Source organism: Lynx rufus, unplaced genomic scaffold (assembly GCF_022079265.1).
Source record: "Lynx rufus isolate CCGP_SWC_20201006 ecotype Redwood Valley unplaced genomic scaffold, mLynRuf1.p SCAF_9, whole genome shotgun sequence".
NCBI lineage: Eukaryota > Metazoa > Chordata > Mammalia > Carnivora > Felidae > Lynx > Lynx rufus.
This window is the reverse complement of record NW_025814897.1, coordinates 49,238,822-49,260,976: the sequence shown is the minus strand read 5'-3', so window position 1 is coordinate 49,260,976 and position 22,155 is coordinate 49,238,822. Positions and strand designations below refer to the sequence as shown.

The following is a 22,155-nucleotide window of genomic DNA, read 5'->3' as shown; positions in this document are numbered from 1 at the left end:
TTAAGATTCTTGCTTGGATAGCTATCAGGTTCTGGAGGAATGAAACAGGCAGGGGATAAATGGTCTGATACCAAACACAGGTCCTGGCATGAAATATGCTTTTAGTTCATGTTAAATAACTTGCTTGTACAGTGATATGCCAAATTTTTTTTTCATGAAAACACAGTTTAGCTGATGTAACAGGGATATATGTGCCATATTTAGAGACTTTATGTCCCCAAATCATTTTATTTGCACTCTGTATTAAGTTATAGAAGATAAATTCATTAACTTATCAAATTCTTTGTATATCAGGTTAATTAAATGAGGAATACGTGACTGACTTCTGATGCTCATCAGCAATAAACTCAGGCTTTTAAAAAGTGGCAACTGTTGTACATTTTTTCAAAAAGGAAAAGAATATATAACATTATTCTCTAACAGTAAAAAAGTGCTTTAAAACGTATTTGTACGTTCTCACAAATTGAATGGATTTTTTTTTGTAGCTTTATTGAGGTGTAATTGACAAATAAATTGTAATACACTTAAAGTATACAATGTGATAATGGGATATGTGTATATATTGTGAAAGGATTCTCAAAATTAAGTTAATTAATACATCCTAGAAGGATTAGTTTTAGAGAATGAAATCAAGGAAAACCAAAACATGAGTTAAAATCACAAAATCACATGAATTATTTCTCTTTGTGTTGGTGCATGTATGACCAGGACTACACTGCTAATTTAGGCACACATTTTACAAGTGCAAAGGGGCACCAGGGAAAGAAATGTGAATTTGTTTTCTGTTATTGAAAAAAGTCAAGGTACACACCCAACAATGGTGTATCTTCATGTACATGATTATCTCAAGTACCTTGAATTGGGGATGACAGGGTTTTTAGTCTTTTTTTTTTTTTTTTTTTACTTTAAGAATGAAGCTACACTATTCAGTGTTTTGCTTAGCCAATCTCTCTTATTATCAAGATATTGTATAACAGAATTTTTCCACTTTGTATGTAAAGAGAAATTGAAAATATGTTCAAGCTAAAGTGCAAATTATGGCTAATAATAGCATTAACTGGCAAATAAATTTAGTGAAATCTATTCAATTTTTAAAAAGTAAACAAACATTTGCACATTCTGAATTTAAAAGGTCATCACTCAAATTTTTGACATTCTAATAACAGCTACTTTTTAGTGATGTTCATTTATTAACAATATATCAAAATGCTTCCCCTCCCCCCACCGACCCCAGTTGAAAATCTAGAAACTGGTGGTACTTGATGCTGTCCAGGTAATGTTGAAATCAATACCTGAACTTTAGCCACTAATTCAAGAAAAATTTTATGACATACTCCATATAGAGACTCACAGATAAAGTTTTCATCTTTCAAAAAGATCAGTAGTTACTCTTGATCAGATTTTGTTTTCTACATATATATCTAAAAAAAGAGTCCAAATTAACAATCTGAAGGATGAAGCATATCATTACACAGGGTTATAGAAACAGCTCTTGAAAACAAAGTCCAGCTCAATGCTATTTTGTTTAATACAAATGAAACGAACAGCTTCTAAGAATATTGCCCATAGCTGTTAAATTAAAACAAAACGAAATCAACCAAAAAAATGAACATGTGATACAGCTGCAAAAGACACAATACTGTTCTTATTTCATTGGTGCCTATACAATGGTGTTAGTATTACAGAGAGAAAAATTATAGCATAGTAGATTAACACAGGATTATTATTTTTTACTGCTCAGTGCAATGAGACACAGACTAAGGCATTAATAACTAGAAAATTTAAAGGTTTAATATACTTTATTTTGCACTCTATACTACAGAATGAAGACCTGATGATGTAATACAGCTAATAAATGACTGATAGAAAAACATATTAATACATATCTAAAATTTTATCATACAAACGTGCCAAGCAGGATCACTGCAAGTCGGGGAAAAAAATCAACCGTAGTTAATAACAAAGAATTACCCATGGAAGATCAAATAGCTTAATGTTTATTTTTTGAGAATGCATGTTCCTTTTGACAATAAAATAGCTCTTTTACTAATAGCAAAGTACACCCCAATTATGGAAGTTGGCAAGGTCATTAAATATTTCTGGGTAAAAAGGCAGAAGAAAGGACATAAAGTACATTTCTGCTTTCTTGTTCTAGACATTTAGCTCGCCCTTTCTTTCAACATGGCTTCTTGCTCTCTGGGAGGTGTTAGGCGGTAGAGCAAGGGATGCCATGTTGGCATCAGGACCATGTTGGCCACATCACACGGTCAGAAAGGGAAGGTGTGAACTGCAACAGAAGTTACAGTGCCTGACACACTTTGCTTTTCAATGCTGACATGCAGAACAAAACGGTTGAAATTACTCTGGAGGAGCATTCACAGCTAGGTAACATAAAACTCGTATCTTGTGCATGCTAGGAGTGAAAGGCCCTCAAGAAAAGGAACAAAAGCCAAACTCAAAAGGAAAGGAAAAGAAAAGAAAAGTTACAGTGACCATTCCTGGGAACTTACTCAGAGTCTTTGTTCCATAACCGTCGTCACCTAATCCGGGGATGTCCTGCATGGAAGTCCCCAGAGAGAGCAATGAGAGAGGAAGAACAGCCACGGAAGAGGAAGGAAGAAGTCAGTGGAGTTGAAATGGATACTACCATGACAGACCATGTTGCCTAAGCAATCTGGATCCCACTCTCTCTTCTTTTGAAACGACTTTCACCCCAAACTCCCCGGGCTGAGACTCAAAGATTTGTAAAGCAACTCAAAAGATTGTTAGTTAAAAAAAAAAAATCAGAAGACTGTTATAAAAAAGAGGAAGATTCGCCAAAAGCCATTTTTGCCCACTGTTCATGTTGCCACAGAAATGTGCCACTTAGAGCAATGGTCCACTCCAAGTTTCAAAACAAATTCTTAGATTTAGTATCCACCAGGACAAGCCCGCTGCTCAGTAAGTGTTTAACACTGGCTGGGAGGAAGAGTGTAAACATGGTGCTAGCAATCAGTAGAGAGAATTTAATCACTCCCAATGAGCTAGAATTCCAAAACATACATGTGGCAATGGAATCTGGTATTTCTGTTCAGAAAAGAATTCGTCTCAAGCCCTCAAGAGCTGTATGATAGAAGAGACAAACCCAGCCCTGGTCACAGAAAAATTCTGGTTGGAAGCAAAGTCCGAGCTTCCTGAAGTCCCTCTCCCATGCATTCTGCAAAGAAGAGCCACATCAAGGGAAGGATCCAGACTGCAGCCAAACACTGGTCACAGTAGTAAGCCCTGACCTGCCTGCCTGCCGTGTTTGTTTGCCTAGGCGTGTGGCGTGGGGGAAGCCTACATCATGCGTGTTGCCCGTGAAGAATATTTTTCTCTTGTGTTGCATGTGACATTCTCTTCGAGAATCTACTTACGTTCAGGATCACTGGTTTCCTGCTCACTCTGCTCCTTGTTCTTGTAGAATGGGAATTTTCGTGAAAAGATGAAGCTCTTTTTACGCTTGTCATTGAATGACTGTGAAGGAGAAAAGGCATGGGGCAAAAACAGGGGACGTCTAATTGTTGTCACACTCATGCTGACAAAACAACTAGTTTGTAAAAGCAGAGAGAGCTGTAGTGACGCAAGGGGATAGTCTAAAGAGGTGTCAGAGGGTCCTTAACAGTAGATTTTATTTTCAAGGAGTGTAAATTCTGAATGATGACACTTTGGAAAAACTGCCTCCTAATGAAAAGACTGGTTGCAGGTAAATGATGATGGAGGAAAAGAGCCTTAAATTGGAAGCAGAAGACCAGGAGCCTCTGTCCTGGCTCTGCAATGGGCTAGCCCATCACCTTAGATGGGTAACTGAATCTCTCTAGACCTCAAAATCTTCTTCATCTGTATAATGAGGATAATGATAGCAGCTCTTAGGATGTGAGACTTAAGTAATGCGGGAGAAACAAAAGTGCTATACAAATGAGATCTTTATCGTCATCATTACTATCAGGGAGAAAAGACTTTCTTAGAGATACTAGACACATCAGTGCCTGGACATCATTTCTAATAAGTTGCATTTGAGTTACTTCAGCTTGGACTTAATTGAAAACACACAGACAAGTGTGTGGATTTATGATATATGACAAATATAGTGTTACACATAGATATATGATAATTATTCTTTCAAAAGAGATTTTAAAGACATATGAGCCCCACGCCCTCATTTTGTAGACAGGGGGCTAGAGGCAACAGCAAAGCTGAGTCCCTTGCTGATATCACAGAGCTAGTTGGTGACAGCTAGGACACTGTCAACTAAAATCCGATATTGGAAAATAGTAACTTGATATTCACTCAGGCGAGGGAGAAATCATGGTCATTCATCTACATTCTGACATGATAAAAAATACTTTAAGAAGGACCCTTCTTAAAAATGTAAAATGAGGCTGAATTAAAAGTAATACAGATATACATAATAAAATAAATTTGAAGTTATTCATTTGCTTGCCTAGAAAACTCTTTAAGAAAATTTCATTTATTCCCACTCTTGCTGTTATGTAGAAGCTTTGTGGGGTTCTTCTTTGGGACATGTGTTCACCATCATTTTTACAAGCTGTAGGTGATGCAGGTCTTTGTAATTTCACGTTCACATATCATTTCACCAGCTTGATTATCATCCTTATTTGACTGGCTTTGTGAGTCACTCTCCAAAGAGCGAGACTTGTTACCATGTAGGTATTAAAAGGAATGCGCCGAAGACTACAAAGGTAATCTGGCAAGGGGTATTCTAAAATAGTTTTAGCAATGGCAGCTGGTAGTAATAAATGTAGGGACAACAGGGTGACTACTTGGAAGAAAAAGTACGTGTTTGGATGTATGTATTTTGGCCCATTGGTGGGAATTAGTTGCATGCCCTATTGATCTGAAGCTTGACTAAATAGTGTAAATAACTCATCTTCTTTGTATACTAATGCACTCTCAAATATCCATTTTGGTAGTCATGTTTACTTAGGAAACATTAAAGTGCTAAAATTTTGGTGCTGTCATTCAGGAACTTGTTACTTTTTTGGGTGCTGGGAACTTCACCAAAATCAGTGGAGCTTAATTTTATGTTCCATTAAGAAAGCTTTAAGAAAAAACAATAAATCAAATACTTAAGAATTTTTGAAATTAGGGAACATATTTTATACTTATTATGTCAAGTATTAGAAATACATTCTCAGGATAGAAAGAAGTATTGCTTCAGAATTTATTACTCTGCTGACAGCACTTAGGTTCCATATAGTTTTGCCATAATTTGTGTCCAAAGGATTTGTGTCCGAAGACAAGGCTGGGAACTCCCCCCAGATTTTCCCAGCTAAAAAATGGCAAGTCCTTAAAGGAACATTAAACATTCTTGCATCACTCCAGTTTCATGCCACTTTTACATTTCAAGCATATTTAAACTTCAGTAACTGAAAATAAAAGAAAAAAATTATGTAAGAATTAATGACATGTGATATTGCAAGATATGTTAGACATTTAACTTCAACATCATGGATGGCTTGTCATGCAAAAAAAAAATATTTTACAGACTTTCATGCAAATATGAAACAATGCCCAAAGAAGTAAAGCCTGGGGCTAAAATGTAGACACAGATGGACAGTGTGGAGGCGTTTGAGGGCCAAAATGGGGCCACATGCAAACCACATCATTTAGCTTGTCTCATGGGGTCAAAGGAAATGAAAATGTGTTGTCTGTGATTAATTCTTTTCTCTTTTCAAAGCAAGGACTGTAATGTGTTAACATTTCCCAAGTATGAAAATGTTGTATATCATGAGTCACCTGATTGGGATATAATAATATTTAGCACCACATCTTAAAAGAACAGAAAAAACATAACAATTCCTCAAAATTAAATTATCTAATGCATTAGTCTTATTACCCACAGTCATTTTGTGTTAGAATTAAAGAGAAGGTAATAGAGTCATCGGTGGTTAAACCGACTTACATTTACGGATACAAAACCAAATCACAATTTCCATTCACACTCAAAGACTTAAAAGTCACACATTTAGGGTCTTAGTTAAACATTTCAAATCCAAGAGGTTATATATGTGGTTTATAATGCTCTAACACTAGTCTTTATTTTTTATTAGACATGTATAATACCATTATATAAACTTTTGTTTCTGTTGATTTTTTTTAACTTAAAAAAGGAAATTCTGTTACATGATTGTTAAGTGAGAATAATAAATTAGCACTTTTACTATTTATAGAACACATGGCTCTAAAGCAGCTGAAGGATGGTTTGCATCTCTGTATATCATAGTTGGTCAATGCTATTTTTTTCTCTACATTGCAGTATCTTAAATCTCGATCTAATGCTTTCATGGCAGGAAACTTCTTTGAACAGAGACTTTGAAAATACCAATCACATGTGTAAAGTGGCAAGTTGGCATATCTAAGAATTCCATTTTAGAATTTGACCTGTGAAGTATTGAGTTCTTATGAACAAAAGTGATACAACAACAACTACAATTTATGGAGCACTTATTATGCTCCAGGGTTGTTCTAAAAGCTCTGCATGTGCTAATCTCCACACTAACTTCATGAGGTTGGTATCATCATTATTCTCATGTTGCAGAGGAGGAAAATGAAGTTTGCAACTCTTCTGTTACTTGTCCAGAGTCGCATAGTCAATGAGAGGTAAAGTCAGGATTTGAATTTGCAAATATTACTGATTTCCAAAATTGCTGTTCTTATGAGCCAGAAAACCTTCTGTAACTCAAGCCTGTTTCAAATTGATATTTAAAATTATTACCATTTGACTCTCATAATACTATAATTTGTCATCATTCCTACAGGTTCACTGCTTGGCAGTTATTTATTTAAGCCATCAGGTGCTATTGGATCCAACAATAGTTTCGTGGGTTATTCTGTTACAGTTTTTTTTTTTTTTTTTGGATACCCATTCATGTTTTGGAGGACTCTACGCTATTGTTCTTGTTCTTATGATAATGTAAAAAAATGAAATAAAAAAAGAATTTCAGTGGGACAAGCTATAAATGGCAATTTAAAAGTTGATTGTCCATAACAGGCAAATCTATAGAGACAAAGTAGATTAGTGGTTGGTTAGGGTTGGGGATGGGGTATACAGAGAGTGGGTAGTGAAAGCTGATGAATATGGTGTTAGTTTTAGGGGAGATGCAATGTTCTAAAATTAGATTGTGGTGATAGTTGCATAACCCTATGAATCTACTAAAAAACATTGAATTGTACACTTTAAGTGGGTGAATTGTATACTATGTGAATTATATCTCAATAAAGCCTTTAGAAAAAAGGAACCTCTCCCCAACCCCTACATCATGGAATGGGAGGAAACAAACACAGCATGTTTGAAATTTTATTTGGAGTGAATATTTCTTATCTTGAATTGAATGAGAGGAAAACACACTCCCCCAACCCTTGCAATCAATCTGATACACATGCCTTGTTTATCTGATTCTGCTCTTCCTCTGTTAAATGAATACCTTTCATGTTGTGACAGACATTAGAGCAGCCATACAAGGAGTCAGCATATTATCACTGTCACTTAAATATCTCTGAGTTGTTAGGTCAAGTGGTATGAAACTGCCCAGCATGACCCTAAGTTGTAATGGCATTGCTGAAAGAAAGAAAGGAAAAAAAAACCCAAAAAACTCAAATTGCTCCTTCTTCCACTTGAATCCCATGTTCTTACAGGCACATGAGTGAATTGACATATTTTTTATTCTTTTCATCCAGAAAACTTTAAAACGAGGGGCATGTTTCAGTTTCTCTTCTCATCTTCCTGTTCTAATTTTTCAAATCTCAAATGTTTCCTAGCTCTAAAATGTTGCCTTTGTGATATGAATGTTCCCCAGGAAGAATTTAGATTTAAATTTATACGGAGCCCAGATACACACTTTTTGTGGCCTCCTTATCTTTTATAAATGCTTCCTTCCTCTTAATTCATTCTTGTCTTTCCTCCTCTAAGATAACGGTATTCCCTTTGGAAAACTTTTACTATAAATTTGGGCCATCATTTTGTATTACATATATATCCTGGTTTTGTACAGAAACGAGAACTGTATATAACAAAAGAGGCTCAAGAATGAGTAAGAATGAAACAAATAGGCTGTTAAAGGAAAGCCAAGAGTTGGCTTTAGATACAGCTGTTCCCAGAAATGTGTCTATATGGATGTACGCATACATATGTGTGTCTATAATATTGTCCAATTCAAAAAGGGTTCCATTTTCAATCCTAATGAATTAATGGATCTAGGCATTGAGCATCAATAGCTGGTAACATCACACATGTAAATAAAAGACAACCAGATGATATATGCTTCCTGAAGGGAGAACAAAATACTACTACAGAGTAGTTTTATAAACCTCTATTCTCAGAAGAAAAGAAACCAAAACAAAACCCTTCTCTCCCCAGTGAATCTGAATATAATTCAACCTTTCATCCAACTACCAGTTTATAGAAATAAAGAGACAGAGAAACGTGATAGATTACGCTATCAGGAGAATCTGGAACAAATTCTATAAAACAAATGGCCTGGTTTCTTAAACACAGAAATTGAAAGAAAAAGAAAAATAATGGAAGGAAAACATATAAATCAGAAGAGACTTAGGATGGATCAACTACAATAGATTTCATTCTGGCTTAAACAAACACATTTTAAAACAAAACAAAACAAAACAAAACAACAAAAAAGCAATTATTGTATTTATGAATCAATTTGAGACCTGAAAAAAGACAGGATATTTGTTAATTCAGTAATTGGTAAATTTTATGTGTGATAATGGCATTGTGGCCATGCCATGTTGATATATTTACAGTTGAAATGATTTGACACACTGCATTTGCTTCAGAAAATATGAGAGGACCATAATATTGTGAGTACCCTCATAATATATTCTAAAGATAGAATTAAGAGTGAGCTACAACTGTAGGATGGAGGAAGGAGAGGAAGAATCATATGATGGTGAATAGTAATTAAAGGCATCCAATATGAACTTATGATTTTCCAAAAAACTTTATTTCCTCTCTTTGTCCACAAAAGGAGCCTAGATGTAATGATACTCTAGGAGCAAAAAGCACACTTGGTCCTCAGATTTTGATTCCTAAATAAGGAAGTTTTTGTTTCCCCAAAAAAGGAACTAATTTTTTTTTTTTGAAGAAATGGTTTATTCCATCAGCAGGGAAAGTATAAGGTGAGTCTGAAACACTTTGTTGGACTAGAAAGTAAGAAGTACTAAACATAAACACAAAATCAATATAAAGTTTAAAAAACCTAAAACTGGGGCGCCTGGGTGGCTCAGTCAGTTGGGCGTCCGACTTCGGCTCAGGTCATGATCTCGTGGTCCGTGAGTTCGAGCCCCGCGTCGGGCTCTGGGCTGACAGCTCGGAGCCTGGAGCCTGTTTCGGATTCTGTGTCTCCCTGTCTCTCTGACCTTCCCCCATTCATGCTCTGTCTCTGTCTCAAAAACGAATAAATGTTAAAAAAAAAATAAAATAAAATAAAAAACCTAAAACTAATGATGCCATGTCAAAAGGACACCTAAGTCAGTTTAAAAGGATCACACCAGTGAAATCTAGACAATTTGAATATTAAAATGAATAGGAACAGTAATGGAGTACTACACATTGAATTAAAAAAGAAATTCATGAGTCCAGGCAAATTACCAAAAATATCTAAATTAACTAATCCAAAATGAGAAGGAAGAGAAAGTTCTTTGTTATAGTAGAATAGAATGACAGCTATAGAAGGAATGGTAAAGTCAGGAAATCACCATTTTTCAGCTACTGTAATAATTGATTCAGGCAAGAATCATCCACGGTTGACTATTAATTGAAAATTTTTTGAGGAACATGATATTTATCTCCTCACAGGTATTTAATTATGAAAGAGGTGAGTAAAGGTGCCTTTCTAGTAGAGTTATCTGGCAGATATCACCTTAACCAAGTGATCAAACTTAGCATCACCAAAAAGTGAGATAACCTGACACCATGTGCCTCCTGATGGAAAGCACTGAGATGTATGCAATATCACTGATGTAGCATTCCTGCCAATAATGCATTAGAGGGAACTAACCATGAAGAAATAATCCAAAAAATTAAAATTAAGAGACATCCTCTTAAAATGCTAGTATCTTGAAAAACATGTAGAGCTAAGGAACCATTCTACATTAAAGGACATTAACGAAGTGTGGCCCTGGATCAAATTCTGGATCATAACAATAACTAAAATGATTGTAATTTTACAAATATACATGAGAATATATAAAACAAGACTGTTCATGGTTTGTTAATTGTTGAAGGTGAATAATAGGTACAAGAGGTTCATAATTATATTCTTCCTATGTATTTATATGGAATAATGAACTTTGATTCATAACTTATGCCACACACAAAAATTCTCTAAGATGAATTGCAGACCCAATTCTAAAATCTTAAATTATAAAATTTTTAGAAGAAAATATAGAACATATTTTTAATTTGAGATAGGCAAAAATCCCTTGGATATAACATAAAAGCACAAATGATAACAAAAAAATGATAAATTAGATTTCATCATAGTTAACAACTTCTGCTATTCAAAAGAGGTCATTAAGAAAGTGAAAAGACAATCCACAAATGGGGAAAAATATTTACAATACATATACCTGACAAAGGATTTTTATTCTGAATATTTAAAAACTCCTATAACTGAACAATAAAAAGAAAAAAACATCCAATAGAAAATGGGCAAAAGACTTGATAGGATACTTAACATAAGGTATACAACTGGTCAAAAACATATGAAAAACATCCTTAGTCATCAGAGCAAAGCAAATTAAAGCCAAAGCAAGATACCATCTCATACCCACTAGAGTGGATAATATTAAAAAGACTAACCATATTAAGTGTTGGTAAGGATGTGAAGCAAGTAGAACTCTCTTAAAAATTGTTGGTGGGAATGTAAAATGGTATAGTCACTTTGGAAAATAGTTTGGCAGTTTCTTATAAAGTTAGTCATATAGCTAACCTATGATTCAGAAATTCACCCATAGATATTTACTCAAGAGAAAAACATATGTCCACAAAAGGCATGTACAAGAATATTTATATTGACCCCAAACAAGAAACAATCCTAATATCCACCAACAGGGGAAGTCATAAACTGTGGTATACTCATACACACAATATATTGTTATTGCTACAAAACAATAAAGAAGATTGAACTACTTCACCAATAAAAAGCAACAACATCGATGAATCTCAAAAGCATTATGCTGAGTGATAGAAGGCAGACACAAAAGAGTACTTATGTATGACTTCATTGATAAGAAGTTCCAGAACAGGCAAACTATGACGATAGAATTCGAGTCAGTGGTTGTGGAAGTATGAACTATGTCTTTATCCATCTATCTTTATCATGGTTAGAACCAGAACCACGACACTTACCCAAAATATATTTTTAACCTAGGCTACTCTCTTAAATATATAGAGATATATCAACTATCTCTTGACTCAGGTGGTAGTTATGGGGACACTTTCCCCTTTCCCCTTCTCATGAATAACTGGTCACAGTGAATGCCACTCTGATCTTAGAACACATACCATATCATTTTTGTTTCTGTATCTCCAGGATCTAGCTCATAGTAGGTACCCAATAAATATTCATCAAATGAATGTATGAACCAAAGTTTTGAGTGATGACTCCCATTGCTAATATGGGGGAAACTTCTGGCAAAAAAAGGAGAGGGAGGAGAAGGAGGAGGAGGAGCAGGAGGAACAACAAATATCTGGAAAAAGGGGGGGGAGAAATAATGGAAGGATAAGGCCATAGTCAAATGAATGATACTTGAATTTTTTGCATTTCTCTGCAGTTATTATCTCTTAGAATTTGTTTTTCTCATGAATTTCATCACATAATTCTATGCTCTATAATTTGATTTACTTTTATTTGCTGTTTATTACTAGTAATAAAAATGTGGTGGCTCAGCTATTCATATGTTTGCATTTTAGCATAGTATTACATTTTTAGCTCTATGGTCCATAATTGAATAAATAGAAATTTTAAAGGATTTTAGTAGTATTAATACCTTCAATAAAATTTACCATTTGATTTTTCTTTTCTAACTTTTCCCCTTAATTAAGTTTTATTCCTTTTCCTAACTAATAGGCTAGTTTGTTAAAAATACTTTTTCTACCAACAAATTAAGTATGTCTCCTTTAGAAAAATTTAAAAGGAAATAGAGAGAAAAAGTTACTTGTCATCTCATTATGAGAAACAAATCACTTTTAACATTATTGTTTCTTTGTTTTTGAAGAAATTATTCTGCTTAACTTTAGTTGTATGATATGGTCTACAGAATTTTAAATTGATTTGTTTTTATTAACTACGATAACATATAGTAAAGTCTTATGGGAAAGTGTTTTGAAATTTAGCTGTATGACCTTAGCAATGCTATTTAATCTATGGGTCTCAGTTCTGAGTATTTAAATGCGATAATGTGATATGCTCTTATCATAGTGCCTGACACTTAGTAAAGCTCACTAAATGGGAGTCAATTATTTTAATGAGGACAGAAGCAACTTCCCATATTGTTAGGGAGTCTTTGGAAGCATCAGCTTTAATGAATGTATAACAATGGAAAGACAGTAGAAATTAATAACAAAAAGAAATTTAGGAAATCCCCAAACATGTGAAAATTAAAAACAAAAGAAAACAGAACAACAGTACTCTTCTAACTAGCCAATAGGTCAAGAAAGAAATTACAAGGGAACTAGAAAATATATTTATTTTTATATTTTTAATTTTCATTTATTTAGGGAGATATATATAGAGAGAGATAGAGAGACAGAGTTATGGGGAGGGGCAGAGAGAGAGGAGGGAGAGATCCCATGCAGGCTCTGAGGAGACAGTGCAGAACCTGAAGCGGGGTTTGATCTCATGAACCATCATGACCTGAGCTGAAATAAGGAGCAGACGCTTAACTGACTGAGCCACTGAGATGCCCCAGAAAATAGTTTTAAATGAATGAGAATAAAGAGACAAGATATGAAAATTTATGGGTTGCCACTAAAGCAGTACTTAAGAGGGAAATTTATAGCTATCCTGAGATCAAGAGTTGCATGCTCTACTGACTAAGCCAGCCAGGCTCCCCATAATAGCATTTTGTAAAAACTAACATTTGTTAAATGCTAACCTACATGGCAGGTACTTCTTTAAAAAAATGTTTTTTAAATGTTTATTTATCTTTGAGAGAGAGGCAGAGTGCCAAGCAGGGGAGGGGCAGAGAGAGACACCAGAATCCGAAACAGGGTCCAGGCTCTGAGCTGTTAGCACCGAGCCTGACAAGGGGCTCTAACTCATGGACTGAAAGATCATGACCTGAGTCGAAGTTGGATGTGCAATCGACTGAGTCACCCAGGCACCCCATGGCAGGTACTTTTATAAGTGATTTACATGGATTCGCATTCTAAGTGCTTTACACATATCATGAACTCCTATTTAGTGGCTTCAAATTGTGTCTACACTTTATATATAAGGAAATTGAAGTATAGAGAGGTTGGCCATTTGCTCCAGGGTTTACACAGCTACGATTGATGAGCAAAGTTTCATTCCCAAGCAGTTAGCTCCAGAGTTGAGTTTTTCACTACTATGTAACACTGCCTTTCCTATCACTGCAAAGATTCCAAGAATTCATTCCACTCTGCTTCAGGATACGGTTACGGTCACGGTCATGGTAAGCATTGCTGAGGACTTCTGCAGGCAAATTATTTTCTGTGGAATTTTATACTTTATTTCTGAAAACAAATCTCTGTTGCTTTATTCTTTTCAAATGGCTCAGGCAATTTCTGTGACGGGTCCACTAGGGGCTTTGATAACAGTGAATGTTTTGTAGTAGTACAAAGTATTATGTTCATTTGCAGGGACCACATCACTCCTCAGTTTTATTTCTTCATTCTCAGGAATGCCAGTTCTTCTGCAACTTCCCCAAGGCTCCTCTCCTTTGTGGCAATCCCTTAGGTCAGTCTTCACTAGCTGGTTCTACACACTTACGCTGAAGGTGATATGATCCCAGGAGGCCAGCAGGGAAGCTGTAAGCTGATTTACCCTACCTGGGTGAGGAGAAACCCCATTTTAGCAGGATGGAGTCACAGGGGGCTGGGGGTTAGAACTCTCACTGGCAGTTAGGTAGCGTGTTAGAGGAGTGGAAAGGTGTTTCTGTCTGGGGCACTTTTGTTCGGCCCACACAGAGCCTTCCATCTACACATTTCCTTTGAGGTGCACTTCATATGCTATATGCTAGTGGACTGTTTTCTAAGACAGGTAGCACTCGTGAGGGGAGGGGATCATAGTTCCAATGTGAGAGATATGTGTGGCCCAAGGATTTCTCAGTAATACATTTTTTTGGGGAAAGAAAAATTGAACACTGCTTGCTACACTTCACATAGTAGCTGATAAAATTGCAGATTTTCACTTGGCGAGGATCTGAATTTCTCTAAGATTTTAGAGTGCACAGATAAAAGCCATGAAACACACACACACACACACACACACACACACACACACACCTCAAGGGAATAAAAACACCTTAAAAACCCCCAACACTTCTATTTACACTTTCACACTCTCTCCCTCTCCCTTCCCCCACCCTCCCCACAAACCTTTCCTATTCATGTTCACTGACAGCCAAGCAGGTTCATTGTTATTTCTATAGGAAACACCAGGTGAGTCTGTCACTGTAACTGATTGTCACTTTAAAACCAAAGAGCATGTTTATTGTGCTTAGGGAAGAATTCTTCTCCTCAGCTTTCTCCATAAACTTGGCAATCATCCTTCACTCCTTACTTACACATTTCTGTCACTTCTTCTCCATTCTTCTTGCTACTGTCCTGGCTCAAGGGAAAGAGTATTTTCACCTTGTTTGGACATACCATTCACATAGCAGTTGTGTTCTGCTTGTGAGAAAATGCATTTGCATCACATAGCACAGTGCCAGGAAATAGCATGTAATAAACAACATTCTTAATTATTACCCATTCTCATTTCAGGGGCTGGAGAGTGTCAGTCCTGGTAGGAGATACTACATTTGACAGCAATATCCATTACTTGAAGACTCCAAAGGAGTGGGATACCAATACCTCCACCATGGGCTATTGTAGTGTTGAATACAACCAGGTATGTATGGGCTTAGCCATGGTAAGTGTTCAATAAATGATAATTATTTTTTGTTCCAAAAGCATTTATTGTTTTTGCCAAATACTATATTCAGGCATCCAATGGCAAAAGGGTCTGGGAAAGGGAATTGCAAAAGCTCACTTTATCAGGCTTGCTCTTGCTGAATGGTATGTGGGATGAGTTTTGTCCCCCAGGTGTGTCCCTTCTGTGGCAATATGGCTACAATATGGAATATGGCCATATGTGGCTATAATTGGGAACACAAAATGAAGAGCTCACAGTTTAAGAAAATCATTACCATGTTGTGTTATAATTGCTACCATGGAGGTGTATATAAGAGGGCACTGAGGAGGGAGCTAGGATCACTGGGGAAGCTGGAGAAGGCCCAGGGGCACCGCTTTTAGTGGGATTTAAAGAATGAATAGGAGACTGCAGGTGGAGCTAGGTAGCAAAGCTCGGTTCAGGCAGAGGAAAGTCCTGCCCAACAGGGGGCGCAAAAGCCACCTGGTTTCCCCTCCACTCTTCCCTAATCCTATGAAGCTTTCTGGATGGAGTGTAGGATTTAGGGGAGAGTGGGGATCAGACAAATGGTGGGAAAGATGCTCAAGAGGCAGGTCTGGCCTGTACTGTGAACCCCTCAGTTACACCCAGTGCTACTGAATGTTTGCTTGTGTTCAAGAAGTAAGCAAGCAATAATTGATCAGTATAAATCATTCTACAGAAATCACATATAGAGTTCAGAATGATTCTTTTATCACTTTATCAGCAACTTCAAGTATTAGGATTATAAACGTTAAAGAAGGAGAATTTTGCAGCTGACAGAGAAGTTGCAGAATCTCCCCATCAAAGTCTTATGCATTTTCATCACAGGGGAGATCCTACTATTAAATGAAAAAGAAATAAAGAAAGCTTATTCCTTGGGTTTCTCAGTGCATAGTACATTAAAAATAGCATAATTCAGTTTGTATGGGGGATAGAGAGAGGTGTTGCTCTAGGCACATATCTGCACACAATGCCAAGGGAGTACAGCTGAGCATTGCCTAGGGAGGCAGGCAAGGAAAACTGTCGAGACTGAATTCAGCCACAGAGGGCATCTGTCCTGTGGTAACCCAGCTCCATAATCATTCAGTCAGCAACTCCTGGGGGGTCTGAGCTAGGGGTAGGTAAAAGGTGAGGAGTGAGGGCCAGCCTGAGCCCTCATTGGTTTTGCAGTGGGTATCCCTTAGAGAGACAGTGGTGTGAGAACCGAGTCTTGACCTCACACCCAGCCCAGACGACTCAAAAGAAATGTCCATACAGCAGCCACTACCAGGTTTACACAGCAGGTGAAGATTTAGTGTTACTGAAGCATCACCAACGACATCAACATTATGATTCTGAATTTTGTTGTTGTGATATATAAGTACTAAATATATATAATTTAAATTTTTTCTTAATGTTTATTTATTTTTGAGAAAGACAGAGAGAGAGGAGGAGAGAGAGAGAGCAAGCAGGGTAGGGGCAGAGAGAGAGGGAGACACAGAATCCAAATCAGGCTCCAGGCTCTGAGCTGTCAGCACAGAGCCTGACGCAGGGTTCAAACTCACAAATTGCGAGATCATGACCTGAATCAAAGTTGGGCACTTAACCAACTGAGCCACCCAGGTGCTCTTAAATATATATAATCTAATTTTTAAATTTATTTTAATTATAGATGATAAGAGCTATAAGCATATGGTGTTTTTACTTAATTTTGTTTATATATATTTAGGAAAAATTATCATAAAAAGACTTAGTCAACACTAGGGGAGACCAGAAGGATTATTTTCTTTAAAAGAGGCCCTTTTAGGGGCACCTGGGTGGCTCAGTGGTTTAAGCATCCGATTTTTGAGTTTGGCTCAGATCATGATCTTACAGTTTGTGAGTTCAAGCCCCGTGTCAGGTTCTGTGCTGAGTATGGGATTCTCTCTTTCTCTCCCTCTGCCCCTCCCTCACCTCTCTCTCTCTCAAAATAAATAAACTTAAAAAAAAAAAGAGGTCCTTATGTAGTCCTCATCTAATAGGGTTGTTGTGAGGAATGAATGAAAAAAGTCCTTACAATTTATTTACCAAAATGCCTGGCTTATAAATAACCTTCAGTAAATGATAGTTATATTGTTTTCACATTTTAGAAATAGTGATCCAATTAAATCCTTTATGTGCTAAATGTGCACTTTGTCCTTTACTAAGAAGGGGGTAAACAGAGAAGTTCAATCAGCTCTTGGGGATAAGTTGGGGGAAAGAAGAGCTCCTTACCTTTAACAAAACTACAGTATCCCTTAGTAGCAATCATAAATTGGTGTATTTATTTTCTGACTAATTTGGGCTGTTGTTTCCAGGGCTCCCACCTCTACAGGGGCCTGCGGGTTTAGGCTTGGGGGGCGCTCCCAGAACACTTTCTCCAAGAATGATAAGTGACAGCTGGATCATTCTCGTGGAACACTTGCCCCAAATTCGATAAGGTGTTAATTCTTCATGTCAGGTGAGTACAAGCCAATTATGGGGAGAAACAGTGGCTTCTTGAGGCCTTTCAGGAAAAACCACCATTCACAGCAAGAATGCCCAAATATCAGTTTCAACAAGTGGTAACAAATATTCATAACGCTGTTAAAACATGAAAGGCAAACAGCATATCTTCAAGTTTTTTGCTTCTTTTCAAGGAAGGTAGGCTCAAAGGTACACTGACCCATACCTATAATACATTTGAGACAGCAGCTGGGAGAGCTCTCGCTTCACCCACATGTCACAGAACTCTGGAAACTGCATTCTGTATTATCACAACTAACAAAAGATGTTTCCTCATAGCTTGTCCATTGTCATCTATGGATACAAATTGCCTTTGCTACATGGAAAGACTTATTTTTCCCTTTTCCCCCTCAATGGACCTCAAGTGCACAGAATGTCATACATCTTAATCCTTAGTCATCATATGCTTTTCATTGTCTCATGTCTTCATGTGAGCTGGTAGATTCCTGGTGCCTATTACATTATGATAGATGATTGATAGAGAGATAAGGATTTTTTTCTTGAGACGTATAATTTTGATTTGACTTAATATCCTCTATACTATGTCTCTTTAGGTTAGTTTATCTTACATCTTAAGTAAGTTCAATGCACCTCTTACCCATCCTATTTTACAGAGGAGTAGTTGGCCTGCCTGAGATGACTCGGCTACTTGCATAGCTTCAGGTACAGTATTAGGTCTCTTGACTGCTTGAGAGGAACAGATTACATATCATGAGTGCCATCTTCCTAGGAAATCCAAATCTTTCCCAGACCATTCAATGTTTGCCAAGGGCAAGGGCAAAGCCTCATGCATATTTGTTTCTCCCTAGCCCTAGCACAATGCTGGACGTGAAAGACACCTTGTAAACCTTCATTGAAAAAATGAAATGGTATTTATGTACCTCTAAAGGACAACACTTGGCTATGTAACTGTGGACAGGTCACTCATTTCCCCTGCCCCTGCCTCGTCATCAATGAAATGGGTAATGCACCAAAGTGTGCTACAAATGTAAGGAGTTATTACTAATATTCATGAAGAATTTCTTAATCCCAGAGGAGTGGATCTGTCACAACCACCTTTCTGACTTTAACCTGGAAATCAGTCTAAAATTGGTTTCATCTTGGGGCACCTGTGTGGCTCAGTCAGTTAAGCGTCTGACTTGGTCATAATCTTGCAGTTTGTGAGTTCAAGCCTCACGTTGAGCTCTCTGCTGTCAGCGCAGAGCCTATTTTGGATCCTCTGTCCCCCTCTCTCTTTGCCCCTCCCCCATTGCACATGCTTTCTCTCTATCTCCAAAATAAGTAAACATTAAAAAAAAATTTTGTTTCAGTTTTAAAAAAAGTTTATTTTAGCAACAGTTTTATTGATTCCGCCCTGGGTTGGTTTTCAGTTCCATTCAGTGGTTATTTTAGTATAATGCATAAATTGGCATTGGTTTCTAACAGCATGTACATGTGTGTGTACACTGGAAGGTAAGCTCTGGGATGACTAAGGTAGGGCCTTATTCATTCATGTCCCCACTCAGTGGCCAGAGCAGTATCTGGTACGTAGGGGAAACACAAAATCTTTTTATTGAAGTGAGAGGGAAATAACACTCAGATATAGAGAACCTTCCTTTCAAGGCAATAATCCATCATTCAGTTCTCTATTTATAAGCCCCAGCAAAAACTGTGTGGGCTATACCTTCTAATTTATGTAACTTTTCTCTAAATACATCACCTTTATTCTCACATTATTTAATTAAATAATTATTGATTGAATGCCAGGAACTATTTCAGGCCCCAAGTAAATCATATTCCCTGCCTTTAAGGAACTTGCAACCTACTCTCCAGTTTTTGTTATTACAACTGACAAATCAGAGTGTCAGAGAAGCTACTAGTTCCAGATCACATAGTTAGAAAAGCCAAATATAGGATCAAGAGCAGTAAAATTTTAGACCCCCCCCTTTTTTAATGAAAGGGTAAAGTAATTAGGTATTTTGAATGAATATTAGGAACATACTAGAAGCTGTTGTTGAAATGTTTCAGACAGTACATGGCCTGTCATTGAAAAAAAGAGACTTTTTACCCATGTGTAAACAGCACATAGTTGAAAAGGGGCAAGATATACTATTTTTGCTTGCTAGGAGTTTGGGTATGATTACCGTAGTGAGGAAGTCAGATGACTGGATAGTCACTCCTACATCTTTATGTCGCAGTTTTGATGTTTTAGCTTTTAGTGAGTTAGAATCTTCTTCAAAATGAAACATGCAAGCTTGAAGGTGCGACTCTGGGCCTTTTGCCTTAAAGAGTCAGGTTAAAGGAAGCTCTGTAGTGAATCAGAATTGATTCATGATTACCTTCCAAAGTGGAAATGGGTTTGAGCTAAATTTTCTGAATAATACTTCACATTCTGAATTAATACTGGGGAGACAATTTAACAAAAGCTTAGTGTTCCCATCTGATGAAACTTTACTTGTCATTTATACAACCACAAATTATACATTTCCTATTTATATTACTTTAGTCCTCCTAGCATCACTAATTGAATAGAAAGAATTAGCTATGCTAATAATATCTAGAATGAGTTCATACATAAAAATTCCTTAAAGAATCAATTATACTGTTTTGCTTACAAAATATGTCATAATGCAGGTCCCAGCTCTACCACCTACTAGCCCTATGAGCTTAAGTTATTTATCTTTTCTAAGCCTCAGTTTTCTCGTGGTAAAATGAGTGTATGAAGAATATATACCTCACAGGATTTTTGTAAACAGCAAATGAGCAATGCCTATTAAAAAAAAAAAAAACTTGTAGAAAATAAAGGCAATCTACAGATGGTCAGAGTAACTGGTGTACTGAATGAAATGCAATGGTTCTCCAGTGCAGTAAGCACTGATCGGGTCTGTTTTAGAATTTCCCATAGGTAGCTACACACTATAGCAGAAGACTCCAAAACAATCCTGACTTGCAGCCAATGGCAGAGGCAGGAGTGGGGGACCGAGTGAGATCAGTCCTACTGTGACCTCCAGACCTTCCTGCTCAACCACAGACTCAGCAAGCACAGAGTCAAAGACGCCCATTGAGCAACAAAATTTGCAGCAACTCACCCTTCCTCTTGTCTGTGCAAAAGGGGATTTAGAACCTAAGGAAATGACTACTTTTAGGAAGTTGCTCATTCTAGTCTTTTAAAAGGGGTGATTTTGAGATGTGTGTGCATGTGGGTAGAGGCAGGAGGTGGGAGGGGAAGAGATGGGCTAATATTTCTAGGTACTTTATATACATTATCTCTTTTAACATAATCTCCAGTTTTACAGAGGAGATAACTGAAGCTCAGACAAGTTATGATAACTCTGGTAGAAGTTGGTCAGTCTATCTGATACCAAACCTTTCCACTATGCTTGTGTATCTCAAATCTAAGCAAGCCTCAAGAAACCCTTGGGGAGCTTGTTAAAATGCAGCTTTCCTATCCACATCCCCAGAGATTCTGATTCCAAAGGACTGGGGTTGAGCCTGTGCATGTTCATGTTCAATAAGAGACCCAGCTGATGCTATGTGGGGGGTCCAGGCTACACATTTTTTTTTTCCTGCTAAATATTTTCTGGTCTCTTCTTTCTTTTCTATAGCTACTCTACGGTCCTAGGACAGCCTTATCCATGTCTCACTTACATTATTGAAATGGACTCCTGCTTTATAGGGGTGCCTTCTTTTGGAAATTCATTCCACATAGTGGGGTGATCTTTGAAAACTCTAATCTAACTTCTGGTAAAATCTTCCAAAGACTCTCCACTGCCTTCATGATCTGGTTCTCAGCTTTCCCTCTGCCTTCTTGGTAGACACTTGGCAGCTTTGCATGGAAGCTTTTACACTTGGTCAAGATTTTGTTGAGGGGTGCCTGGGTGGCTCAGTTGGTTAAGCAATCGACTTTGGCTCAGGTCATGATCTCACAGTTCATGAGTTTGAGCCCTGCGTCGGGCTCTGTGCTGACAGCTCAGAGCCTGGGGCCTGCTTCCAATTCTGTGTCTCCCTCTCTCTCTGCCCCTCCCTCATTCATGCTCTGTCTCTCTCCCCAAAATGAGTAAATGTTAAAAAAATATTAAAAAAATATTTGGTTGATCCTTCAAGGCTCTTTTTGGACATTATCTCTCCTAGGAACTTTCCTATGAACTCTAAGAGACGTTTAAGTATTCCAGGTCTGAGTTCAAATAGTATCTTGGCCTCACTTCTCACTTAGCACTTATACCATATTCTATTCATTATTGGTTAACATGTTTTTCTCTGGGGAATATTTTATGGTTCCTAAAGGCTGGAACCATGTGTTACTTATGGTATACTTCCACTGCCTAATCACTACCTGGGACATAGTATGGCCTCAACAAATGTCTGGGGGAGCCTGGGTGGCTCAGTCAGTTAAGCTTTTGACTTTGGCTCAAGTCAGAATCTCACATTTTGTGAGTTCAAGCCCTGTCCTGTCAGGCTCTGTGCTGACAGCTCAGAGCCTGGAGCCTGCTTCAGA

General features: G+C 37.2%; 1 protein-coding gene across 10 annotated transcripts in view; it reads right to left on the bottom strand.

Annotated features, from left to right (window-relative positions):
• Nucleotides 1-22,155, bottom strand: part of DLG2 (discs large MAGUK scaffold protein 2) — a 1,224,822-nt gene that overhangs the window by 22,093 nt on the left and 1,180,574 nt on the right. For 7 of the 10 annotated variants that reach the window (XM_047070845.1, XM_047070851.1, XM_047070844.1 and 4 more), the window contains one exon: nt 2,511-2,556. In XM_047070845.1, coding sequence (XP_046926801.1) covers nt 2,511-2,556 — 46 coding nt within the window. Of the gene's footprint in view, nt 1-2,510; nt 2,557-3,395; nt 3,496-22,155 lie in introns of all 10 variants that reach the window. The other 3 variants (XM_047070843.1, XM_047070846.1, XM_047070847.1) reach the window with 1 other exon arrangement.